This window comes from Nerophis lumbriciformis, linkage group LG34, assembly GCF_033978685.3.
Source record: "Nerophis lumbriciformis linkage group LG34, RoL_Nlum_v2.1, whole genome shotgun sequence".
NCBI classification, from domain to species: domain Eukaryota; kingdom Metazoa; phylum Chordata; class Actinopteri; order Syngnathiformes; family Syngnathidae; genus Nerophis; species Nerophis lumbriciformis.
In genome coordinates, this window is record NC_084581.2 from 11,953,408 (window position 1) to 11,966,195 (window position 12,788).

Sequence of the window (12,788 nt, forward strand, 5' to 3'; positions counted from 1 at the left end):
TTTGCTAATTGCTTCTTTGCTATCACTTTTACCATCATATTTGTACATATCGTATTTGCTGATGTTGCTCTATTGTTGTTGTTGTTGTTGTTGTTGTTATTGTTGTGTTTGCTGTTGTTGTTTTTGTCCCTCTGTCTAATCCCCCTCTTGTCCCCACAATTCCCCCCTATGTCTTCCTTTTTTTCTCTTTCTATCCCCTCCTGCTCCGGCCTGGCTGCATCAAATGATAATATAAATACATTTAATAAGGTCAAATACAAATAAGGCAACAAGAGAAGTATCCTACACTTCTCTTTTGTAAAGTAAATCTGAACAGCCGATATGGGCCTCTACATCAACATATGATTTGCCTGAGAAGCTAAACAGGACAACATTTTTTTTTTTTTAAATAAATAAATAAAAAATAAAAAAATAAATAAAGGGATTTGAGTCCATGGAATCGGTTCTTTTCTTATCGAACGGTTCTTTTCTTATCGAACAACCGGAAGAACCGGTTTCGAAACATCATCCCTATTCACTTGTCACTCCCAGGTATCCAATCACAAGTTCTGATTTACGCAAGCAGAAAGGGGCACCGAAGCCATACCCGGCCAGCGGAGAAATCAGCGGTACTCACTTTTTTAACCAACAGAGTAGCAAAGCAAAATGTTGATTAGATGGCAGATATAACGGTTTACCTGCCACTTCCACTCAAATCAACCAACTCTGAGCGGTATTGTGGGTTCAAATATATATTTTCACATTCAATATGTTTTTTACATTTATTTTTGTTATGACAGTACTACGTCCGATGCGGGTTTATTGATTTTCAAATGCGCCAAAAAATAGCCTTTTTTGTACAGTAGTGACACATTGAGTTGATTCAATGACCAGTAGTGCACAACTGTGTTTCTGTATAGTATTTCACAAGCCGTGATCATGTGGCGACATCAATTATGGTATTTTGAGAGGTATTTTTTGAAGTCGGATATCACTGAAGGCCTAGATGGGAAACGCACGGCCCGCCATTGGGTAAGAAGGATGATTTATCCAAATAACAAGGCAAAAGATACGGAAAAAGAAAAATGTGCGGATGGCACAGGAAGCTACGGCAAAGCTTAGCAATAGACTAACCAACAACACAGAAAGAAACTAGTAATTCTAAACTCTTAAGAAAATAAATACCAAAAGTAAAGGGCGCGTGTTGCGAACAAGACTGCCAGGCAGAGTATGGCGCGAGGCAAGAATAGACAGCTCTCGGATTAGTTACCAGGAGCAGGTGAGCGTCCCGACCACTAATCAGAGGCAGGTAACAAAAATTAGCACCCATGACAACTAAGAACACAAACAAGGGTGCTTTAGAATTAACCAACAACTAAGGAAATATCAAACTAAACAAAACATGACCCGGGCAACGGATCATGACACACTGATCATCTCACCTGCAGCAGCAGCCTCTCGTCGCCCACGATGGCAGCTTTCTTCCAGTCGATGACCTCGGAGAACGGAAGCTCCCAACCGTTGCTCAGAATGACGGGAACGCACGCCGCCTGCAAGGAACGGCGACAAGATATCTGACGTCAGAATCACTTTGGTTTGAATTGGGGATGACTCGGCTTCCATTGTTAGCCTGAAAGAGGATGCCAACAACAAGGCGCTATAAAAAGATCAACACGTTTTCACAGTTTGGGAATCCCCCCGAGGGACGACGATGATGATGTTTGAAGAGGAGCGCCACCAGGGAGACGCTCTTTAATCCTCTCAAGTCACTTTCATTTTGCATGAAGAAAAACGAATGATTTAGGAGGGAACAGAAAGCTGTTGTTGCTTTGTTTTTTTCTGGAAATTTTGTGATATTCCCAAGATGAGCTTCATAAATCTTTGAAAAGTCTAATGAGCGCCTTCTCAACTGTAACAAGTCAAAAATCCGTAAGATGTCGATTAGTATATACTGTGGTGGTCTTCTGCCACGTTCTTTTAGTTATCTTTCTAGAGATATATTTTTCTTGTGTTGGATCTTATTAGGCACTGTTATGATAGATACAGTTATGACATACAGTCGTGGTCAAAGGTTTACATACACTTGTAAAGAACATAATGTCATGGCTGTCTTGAGTTTCCAATAATGTCTACAACTGTTATTTTTTTGTGATAGAGTGATTGGAGCACATACTTGCTGGTCACAAAAAACATTCATGAAGTTTGCTTCTTTTATGAATTTATTATGGGTCTACTGAAAATGTGAGCAAATCTGCTGGGTCAAAAGTATACATACAGCAATGTTAATATTTGGTTACATGTCCTTTGGCAAGTTTCACTGCAATAAGGCGCTTTTGGTAGCCATCCACAAGCTTCTGGTTGAATTTTTGACCACTCTTCTTGACAAAATTGGTGCAGTTCAGCTAAACTGGTTGGTTTTCTGACATGGACTTGTTTCTTCAGCACTGTCCACATGTTTAAGTCAGGACTTTGGGAAGGCCATTCTAAAACCTTCATTCTCGCCTGATTTAGCCATTCCTTTACCACTTTTGACATGTGTTTGGGGTCATTGTCCGGTTGGAACACCCAACTGCGCCCAAGACCCAACCTCCGGGCTGATGATTTTAGGTTGTCCTGAAGAATTTGGAGGCCTTTTTTATTGTCCCTTTTACTCTATGTAAAGCACCAGTTCCATTGGTAGCAAAACAGGCCCAGAGCATAATACTACCACCACCATGCTTGACGGTAGGACTGGTGGTGGTAGTATTAAAGGCCTCACCTTTTCTCTTCCAAACATATTGCTGAGTATTGTGGCCAAACAGCTCAATTTTTGTTTCATCTGACATCACATGGACAAAGATAACACCTTCTGGAGAAAAGTTCTGTGGTCAGATGGAGGAGGTTTGGTCTTGGGTAACCAAACTGGTGAAACCCCAGGGGGAGCCAGGATGGTTCCATTGTTGCTCTGTACCGCCGCCCAACATAAATACGCACCTGCAGCGCCTCCAGAAAGCGGAACGAACCCAGACGTCGGCCTCGTGGCACCAAGCAAAATGTGGAGTTGTGGAGGAGTTCCTGGTAGTCGAACCTTCGCAAACACAAAACAAAACATGGCGGTCAGGAGAAACAAAGATCAGTTCAGCCATCAACTACTTGAGGTTTTTTGCCACAAGGTGGACTGACACACTAATTGCAGTTATTAATTAATTATTATACAATTGTCCCTTGCAACCCCAAAAGGGACACGCGGTAAAAATGGATGGATGGATGTCCATCCATCCATCCATTTTCTACCGCTTATTCCCTTTTGGGATCGCGGAGGGCGCTGGAGCCTATCTCAGCTACAATCGGGCGGAAGGCGGGGTACACCCTGGACAAGTCGCCACCTCATCGCAGGGCCAACACAGATAGACAGACAACCTTCACACTCACATTCACACACTAGGGCCAATTTAGTGTTGCCAATCAACCTATCCCCAGGTGCATGTCTTTGGAGGTGGGAGGAAGCCGGAGTACCCGGAGGGAACCCACGCAGTCACGAGGAGAACATGCAAACTCCACACAGAAAGATCCCGAGCCCGGGATTGAACCCAAGACTACTCAGGATCTTCGTATTGTGAGGCAGATACACTAACCCCTCTTCCACCGTGACGCCCATGGATGGATGTACAATTGTCAATTTTTTTCAACCAGTTGCTAAATCTTGCCCATAAATTAAACATCTTCACGTCATAGCTTGGTGTTCTTGTCAGGAAGGATCTTTGAGCAGTGCATTTGGCACAGGTTCCTAAAAACCGTAGGATGCTTCTGAAACACAAAAGTGATCGTGCAGTTGGTCCTGCCAAACAGATGAGAGGATCTTTGACTCTTTTCTCACTAGATGTATTCGTCCTTCCTATTCTAACAGAAAAAAATGCAGTGCATATATTTTACGCTTAAATATTATCTAATAATGCAACAAATTAAGGGGGCTCAAAACATTCTATTCACATCTGAATTGCGGTTCTGTTTAATTTCGATCTTAAATTGATTCATATTATTCAAAACGGAATTAAAACAAATATATATATATATATATATAGTCAAGGTTTCTGTGGTTTATCCGTTGTACAGTGCTCAATACCGAGGTAAATCCCCTTGCTCGTCAGCAGGGAAACCTTGATTTGATAAAAATCCTCTGACGAGCAGGGAAACCTGCGAAACAGGCATGTAGGGATGATATAGCCTTTGTGTTTTTTCCTGACCTAACGTATATATATATATATATATATATACAGGTAAAAGCCAGTAAATTAGAATATTTTGAAAAACTTGATTTATTTCAGTAATTGCATTCAAAAGGTGTAACTTGTACATTATATTTATTCATTGCACACAGACTGATGCATTCAAATGTTTATTTCATTTAATTTTGATGACTTGAAGTGGCAACAAATGAAAATCCAAAATTCCGTGTGTCACAAAATTAGAATATTGTGTAAGGCTAATACAAAAAAGGGATTTTTAGAAATGTTGGCCAACTGAAAAGTATGAAAATGAAAAATATGAGCATGTACAATACTCAATACTTGGTTGGAGCTCCTTTTGCCTCAATTACTGCGTTAATGCGGCGTGGCATGGAGTCGATGAGTTTCTGGCACTGCTCAGGTGTTATGAGAGCCCAGGTTGCTCTGATAGTGGCCTTCAACTCTTCTGCGTTTTTGGGTCTGGCATTTTGCATCTTCCTTTTCACAATACCCCACAGATTTTCTATGGGGCTAAGGTCAGGGGAGTTGGCGGGCCAATTTAGAACAGAAATACCATGGTCCGTAAACCAGGCACGGGTAGATTTTGCGCTGTGTGCAGGCGCCAAGTCCTGTTGGAACTTGAAATCTCCATCTCCATAGAGCAGGTCAGCAGCAGGAAGCATGAAGTGCTCTAAAACTTGCTGGTAGACGGCTGCGTTGACCCTGGATCTCAGGAAACAGAGTGGACCGACACCAGCAGATGACATGGCACCCCAAACCATCACCCAACCATGCAAATTTTGAATTTCCTTTGGAAATCGAGGTCCCAGAGTCTGGAGGAAGACAGGAGAGGCACAGGATCCACGTTGCCTGAAGTCTAGTGTAAAGTTTCCACCATCAGTGATGGTTTGGGGTGCCATGTCATCTGCTGGTGTCGGTCCACTCTGTTTCCTGAGATCCAGGGTCAACGCAGCCGTCTACCAGCAAGTTTTAGAGCACTTCATGCTTCCTGCTGCTGACCTGCTCTATGGAGATGGAGATTTCAAGTTCCAACAGGACTTGGCGCCTGCACACAGCGCAAAATCTACCCGTGACTGGTTTACGGACCATGGTATTTCTGTTCTAAATTGGCCCGCCAACTCCCCTGACCTTAGCCCCATAGAAAATCTGTGGGGTATTGTGAAAAGGAAGATGCAGAATGCCAGACCCAAAAACGCAGAAGAGTTGAAGGCCACTATCAGAGCAACCTGGGCTCTCATAACACCTGAGCAGTGCCAGAAACTCATCGACTCCATGCCACGCCGCATTAACACAGTAATTGAGGCAAAAGGAGCTCCAACCAAGTATTGAGTATTGCACATGCTCATATTTTTCATTTTCATACTTTTCAGTTGGCCAACATTTCTAAAAATCCCTTTTTTGTATTAGCCTTAAGTAATATTCTAATTTTGTGACACACGGAATTTTGGATTTTCATTTGTTGCCACTTCAAATCATCAAAATTAAATGAAATAAACATTTGAATGCATCAGTCTGTGTGCAATGAATAAATATAATGTACAAGTTACACCTTTTGAATGCAATTACTGAAATAAATCAAGTTTTTCAAAATATTCTAATTTACTGGCTTTTACCTGTATGTGTGTATTTTTGTTTATTTTAAGAATACGTTTAAAAAATATATATATATATATTTAAAAAAATGTTTTAGGGCATCGCCGCGTTAACTCGATGCAGCTAAGTTCTGTAACCTGTTACCTGTTTTAAAAAGGATATATTATCATTTTCATTCCAAATAATATTGTCAGGACCTGTCACACAGGTCTGACTTTGTTCTGTGTTTCCATTCCAGCGTTCTTTCTTTTGGTTTACTCCCTGTTTACCTCCCGCCAGAGACGGTCCTGGCTCGCTTTACCCCCAAAGTCTGCTACCAACACAACAACATATTATTATATTATGTTATTTGTATTATTTTATTATTCAATCTTAAAGGGCCAGTTTGCAACGTTTACACAGATGTCTAGAGGGTGCTAATTTTCCAATGTATTTTATGTATATCCCGCCCTCTTCCAGCTTTAAGGACGTTATGACGTAATGACGTAAGTACGTTCGTACGTGACACATACACGCGCATTAGCTTTGGGTGTTTTTAGCTAATAATACAATTTGGAATTTTTTAAGTTGCTCGTTCAGCAAAACTCAAAAACCAAATACAGTCATTTTCTGTGGCTAATAGCAACATATTAACAAGAGGCTAATTAATAGCCTATAACAGTAATTCTCAAACTGTGGTACACTGGCTACATTTTGTAGTACGTCAAATGATCACTTAATTAAACATTTAAACGCTGTGTTACTGTTTGTACTGTGTGCAATGTTACAGTGCCTTGTTTTTAATAAATGCTTAGGCCTACTACGCTACTGTATTTTATTGTTAGTCATTATCGTAGTATTTTGAGAGACAATTTTTTTCTGAGGTGGTACTTGGTGCAAAAAGTGCTACATTTTTTGTGTTACAAAAAAGATCAGTTAGAATAATACATAATGTTGGATATAGAGAACATACAAACCCTTTATTTATTGAGTCAAAAATATTAAAATTTGGTGATTTGGTAAAATTGCAAACAGCTAAAATTATGTACAAAGCAAACTATAACCTGCTACCAAAGAATGTACAACAATTCTTCTCAACTAAAGAGGAGAAATATAACCTTAGAGGAAAAAATCATTTAAAGCATTTATATGCACGTACAACACTTAGAACTTTTAGCATATCAGTATGTGGAATAAAATTATGGAATGGATTAAGTTAAGAAGTTAAAAATTGTACTCATATGATCCAGTTCAAGAGGTTGTTCAAAATAATAGTCCTTACAAAGTACAAAGAAGAAGAATTATAAGAAATACTTTCAACCTTATTGAAAATAAGATATTCTTCATCTCAGTATGTTAATAATGACTGAATTAATTAGTTAAATATTACAAAACTGTTGTGTATACTAATTCATAGATGTTATTTTATTATATAAAAAGGTCAGTAAACGCTCTGAAGTGGGAAAGGGGTAGGATTAAATAAGCTTTGCTTCTTCCTACTCCTTTTCGGGCATGATGTAAAATTAAATGATATGAAATTGTGTGATGTATTTTGCTGTAAGTGTGTTCATGTTCAAAATAAACTAAAGAAAGAAAGAAAAGAAAGTTTTAAAATATATTGTCTCCGTTTCTTCTTTCTTCTTTTTCTAAACTGGGCACGTGATGGCGTGTTTGGTCTTTTCTTTCTTTTTTTCTTTAGTTTATTTCGAACATGAACACACTTACAGTATAATACATCACACAATATCATATAATTTCACTTTACATCATGTCCGAAACTATCAATATCATATAATTTCACTTTACATCATGTCCGAAAAGGAGTAGAAGGATGCAAAGCTTATTTAATCCTACCCCTTTCCCACTTCAGAGCGTTTAAAAATATATAAAATAGTTTACTGACCTTTTTATATACCGTATTTTTCTGAGTATAAGTCGCTCCAGAGTATAAGTCGTATAATAAAGAAGGAAAAAAACATACATAAGTCGCATTTTTGGGGGAAATTTATTTTATAAAACCCAACACCAAGAATAGACATTTGAAAGGCAATTTAAAATAAATAAAGAATAGTGAACAACAGGCTGAATAAGTGTACGTTATATGAGGCATAAATAACCAACTGAGAACGTGCCTGGTATGTTAACGTAACATATTATGGTAAGAGTCATTCAAATAACTTTAACATATAGAACATGCTATATGTTTACCAAACAATCTGTCACTCCTAATCGCTAAATCCCATGAAATCTTATACGTCTAGTCTCTTACGTGAATGAGCTAAATAATATTATTTGATATTTTACGGTAATGTGTTAATAATGTCACACATAAGTCGCTCCTGAGTATAAGTCTCACCCCCGGCCAAACTATAGAAAAAACTGCAACTTATAGTCCGAAAAATACGGTAATAAAATAACATCTGTGAATTAGTATACACAACAGTTTTGTAATATGTAATTCATTAATTCAGTCATTATTAACATACTGAGATGAAGAATATCTTATTTTCAATAAGGTTGAAAGTATTTCTCATATTTCTTCTTCTTTGTACTTTGTAAGCACTATTATTTTGAACAACCTCTTAAACTGGATCATATCAGTACAATGTTTAACTTCTTTACTTAATCCATTCCATAAATGAATTACACATACTGATATGCTAAAGGTTGTAAGTGTTGTACATGCATACAAATGTTTAAATTAGATTTTCCTCTAAGGTTATATTTCTCCTCTTTAGTTGAGAAGAATTGTTGTACATTCTTTGGTAGCAGGTTATAGTTTGTTTTGTACATCATTTTACCTGTTTGCAATTTTACCAAATCACCAAACTTTAATATTTTTGACTCAATAAATAAAGGGTTTGTATGTTCTCTATATCCAACATTATGTATTATTCTAACTGATCTTTTTTGTAACACGTTAGCGAATGTAGCGCACGTGTGTAATTATTTCCCCATATTTCTACACAATAACTCAGATATGGAAACACTAGCGAGCAGTAGAGAATATGTAGTGATTTTTGGCCCAGGACGTATTTTGCTTTATTCATTATTGAAATGTTTTTTGCCACCTTATGTTGTATGTTTTGTATATGAGATTTCCAGTTTTACTTTGATCCATGATGAAGATGAAGACTCGACATCATTAACTTTTTCATTACCTTTTGCCAACGCCGTCCATTTGTCCGTCAATCAGCTGGAGCCACGTGAGTCACGTAGATGACTGCACAGACTTTTTTTCTTTTTTTTTTCCTCCATTTTTCACATAACCCAATTATTTTAGGAATGAAACACAATTTATTTGGAAACTTTTATATATTTGTGCTGTGTGGCCTCACTGGCCTGGGTCAGTCTATCCGTCACCCATAGACCCAAAACAAACCTAAATATCTGCTTGACTTGTGGTCTCAAGGCAAGTTATCCATCAAATCGTACAAAATCGGGTGTTGTTGATAAATGGCTTTCACTTTGCATACTACAGTTTTAACTTGCACTTACAGATGTAGCGACAACCTGTAGTTACTCACAGTGGTTTTCTGAAGTGTTCCTGAGCCCATGTGGTGATATCCTTTACACACTGATGTCGCTTTTTGATGCAGTACCGCCTGCGAGATTGAAGGTCACGGGCATTCAATGATGGTTTTCGGTCTTGCTGCTTACGTGCAGTGATTTCTCCAGATTCTCTGAACCTTTTGATGATATTACGGACCATAAATGTTGAAATCCCTAAATTCCTTGCAATAGCTCGTTGAGAAATGTTGTTCTTAAACTGTTCGACAATTTGCTCACGCTTTTGTTCAGAAAGTGGTGACACTCGCCCCATCCTTGTTTGTGAATGACTGAGCATTTCATGGAAGCTGCTTTTATACCCAATCATGGCACCCACCTGTTCCCAATTAGCCTGTTCACCTGTGGGATGTTCCAAATAAGTGTTTGATGAGCATTCCTCAAATGTCTCAGTCTTGTTTGCCACTTGTGCCAGCTTTTTTGAAACATGTTGCAGGCATCAAATTCCAAATGAGCAAATATTTGCAAGAAATAAAGTTTAGCAGGTCGAACGTTAAATATCTTGTCTCTGCAGTGTATTCAATTGAATAAAGCTTGAAAAGGATTTGCAAATCATTGTATTCTGTTTTTATTTACAATTTACACAATGTGCCAACTTCACTGGTTTTGGGGTTTTGTTCACTGTAAAAATGACAATAGATTTTACAGTAAAATTGTAGCGACTGAGCTCCCAGTTTTCTTTACCGTAAAGGTTACAGTGTTTTTTACAGCATATTACTGTAAATGGAAACACAGTTTTTTTAACAGTAAAAATGACAATCGTTTTTATGGTAATAGTCTGACGACTGAGCCGTCAAATTGTTATCGTAACATTTACAAATCCTTAATCCTTACTTTATACATTCATATTCATTTATTATTCACTATTACATGCGGAACTCTTGAAGGCAGCCATAACTTCGATGAAAACGAGTGTGACAGCCTTGATATGGAGGATCTTTGACGAGTGTGTTTGCGGAAGGTTCCTGAAAACAGCAGAATTCTGTTGTATAAAAGGATCTTAGTCTTTGTCCTCTGATTTTGCAGCAGATCGTTAACAATAGCAGAGCATTCATAGAGGATCTTGACTACTGTGTTTGCAGCCAGTTCTTCAAAACAGTAGAAAGTTTGTGTCATAAATAGGATCATTGACTGGCATTTTTGAAAATAAATCTTAGAGAGAATCTTTGATTTATTAATTAATTAATTTATGAAGAACATGCCATCAGTAATTTACAGCATACTTCTCTTTTGTGACTACACATTTTCATTAGTTTCCAAATATACTTTCTGTGACTTTAAACCTGTGGGTGTGTGTGCGTGTGTGTGTGTGTGTGTGTGTGTGTGTGTGTGTGTGTGTGTGTGTGTGTGTGTGTGTGTGTGTGTGTGTGTGTGTGTGATCCCAGGGCTGGCCTGGGGAGATTTCAGATTGCCACCTAATCTGTCTAGGGATCAACTGTCCCCAAAACATCACCAGACACCTGCCTTTACGTATCAATATGTGTGTGTGTGTCAATATGTGTGTGTGTGTGTGTGTGTGTGTGTGTGTGTGTGTGTGTGTGTGTGTGTGTGTGTGTGTGTGTGTGTGCACGCGTGTTTCACAAGAAGAAAAGATCAAAATAAGATGTCAGGTGTCCTACGTGTCACCTGAAGGTCGCTAGGAGGGCGGCAGAGAGCTGCAAGCTGACAGATGAAAAGCACATCACGGCCTAAGATGCTGATTGGCTGCTGTAGTCAAATGGTTCAACGCGATTAAACCTCACCACAGCGTGCATATTTACATTAGGAGTGTTGTCTTCTTGTGGCCTTGATTCAATTGCCACATTGAGTATTTAGGCTAAATCGTGATTTTTTTCCATATAACTGTGGCGTATTAGCCAATCAGAAACATGAACAAGGTCATAAGTGAGAAAAGGCACAGAAATAACTAAGCAGCAACACTGCAGTGAAAGAGTAAAAAGAAAACAATGCAAAACAGAACAAAAACTTCACTTTTTCAGTCAGTTTTCGGTTTTAAATTTGCATAAAAGGGGTACAAAAAAACCATAAAAAAAGTAAATTAATAATTTTGTAATTGTGACGTCCTATATCTGTTGTGCTGCCTGCCTCTCCTCTCTCTTCCAAAGTTTGGTGTGCAGCTGGCAGAGAAGTTGGGCTGATTAGTCCGCCCTCTTTATTAGATGAGTTCTTTCAGCTGGCATACACCGAGTTCTACTCTTCGCTAACCCCAGCTTTCCATGCGGTCGGCAAGAGTTCCCTTTCTGCTTGCTTCTTCTGAGCCTTCCGTGCCGTAAGGTCTGTCTAGTCATCCTTGCCATGCGAAATTGTTTTTATTTTTTCATGCCGCGTTATCTTTTTTGACACCATTGCTTTCTGTTCCTGCTGCCTTGTTTATTTGCCTCAGTAAAGAGGAACCTGAACTGTCTTACGTCTCTGCACTTACTGAGATCCATACCAAGTGGAACATAACAATAATACAACCAAAAACACAACATTTCACCTACAAATTGTGTTTATCAAATATAAGGTAACTTTTTTGCACTTTTTGTACACTTCACTTTGCTAAAATTATTACTTGTTCCCCATTTAAAAGGTTATGGAGATGGTGATAGTTTAACCTTGGAACAGAGTCATTCTATCTCTTATACTTCCTGTTGCAAAAACCTTAAAATAAATTGGAATAATAATACATAATGATAACAATTAATAATACAAATAATAATAATAATAATAATAATAATAATAATAATTAGCGATGTCCGATAGTGGCTTTTTTGCCAATATCCGATATTCCGATATTGTCCAACTTTTAATTACCGATTCCGATATCAACCGATACCGATACATACAGTCGTGGAATTAACACATTGTTATGCCTAATTTTGTTGTGATGCCCCGCTGGATGCATTAAACAAGGTTTTCCAAATTAAATCAACTCAAGTTATGGAAAAAAATGCCAACATGGCACTGCCATATTTGTTATTGAAGTCACAAAGTGCATTATGTTTTTTTAACATGCCTCAAAACAGCAGCTTGGAATTTGGGACATGCTCTCCCTGAGAAAGCATGAGGAGGTATGGGGTGGCGGGGGGTATATATTGTAGCGTCCTGGAAGAGTTAGTGCTGCAAGGGGTTCTGGGTATTTGTTCTGTTGTGTTTGTTGTGTTACGGTGCGGATGTTCTCCCGAAATGTGTTTGTCATTCTTGTTTGGTGTGGGTTCACAGTGTGGCGCATATTTGTAACAGTGTTAAAGTTGTTTATACAGCCAACCTCAGTGTGACCTGTATGGCTATTGACCAAGTATGAATTGCATTCACTTCTGTGTGTGAAAAGCCGTAGATATTATGTGACTGGGCCGGCACGCAAAGGCAGTGCCTTTAAGGTTTATTGGCGCTCTGTACTTCTCCCTACGTCTGTGTACACAGCGGCGTTTTAAAAAGTTGTACATTTTACTTTTTGAAACC

The 12,788-nt window shown here is 38.5% G+C and overlaps 1 protein-coding gene across 3 annotated transcripts in view; it reads right to left on the reverse strand.

Annotated features, from left to right (window-relative positions):
- The window catches only part of LOC133576500 (exostosin-1), a 331,236-nt gene that overhangs the window by 104,347 nt on the left and 214,101 nt on the right, over positions 1 to 12,788 (reverse strand). For all 3 annotated transcript variants that reach the window (XM_061929781.1, XM_061929780.1, XM_061929779.1), the window contains 2 exons: positions 2,953 to 3,046; positions 1,422 to 1,529 (listed from right to left, as the gene is read on the reverse strand). In XM_061929781.1, coding sequence (XP_061785765.1) covers positions 1,422 to 1,529; positions 2,953 to 3,046 — 202 coding nt within the window. The remainder of the gene's footprint in view (positions 1 to 1,421; positions 1,530 to 2,952; positions 3,047 to 12,788) is intronic.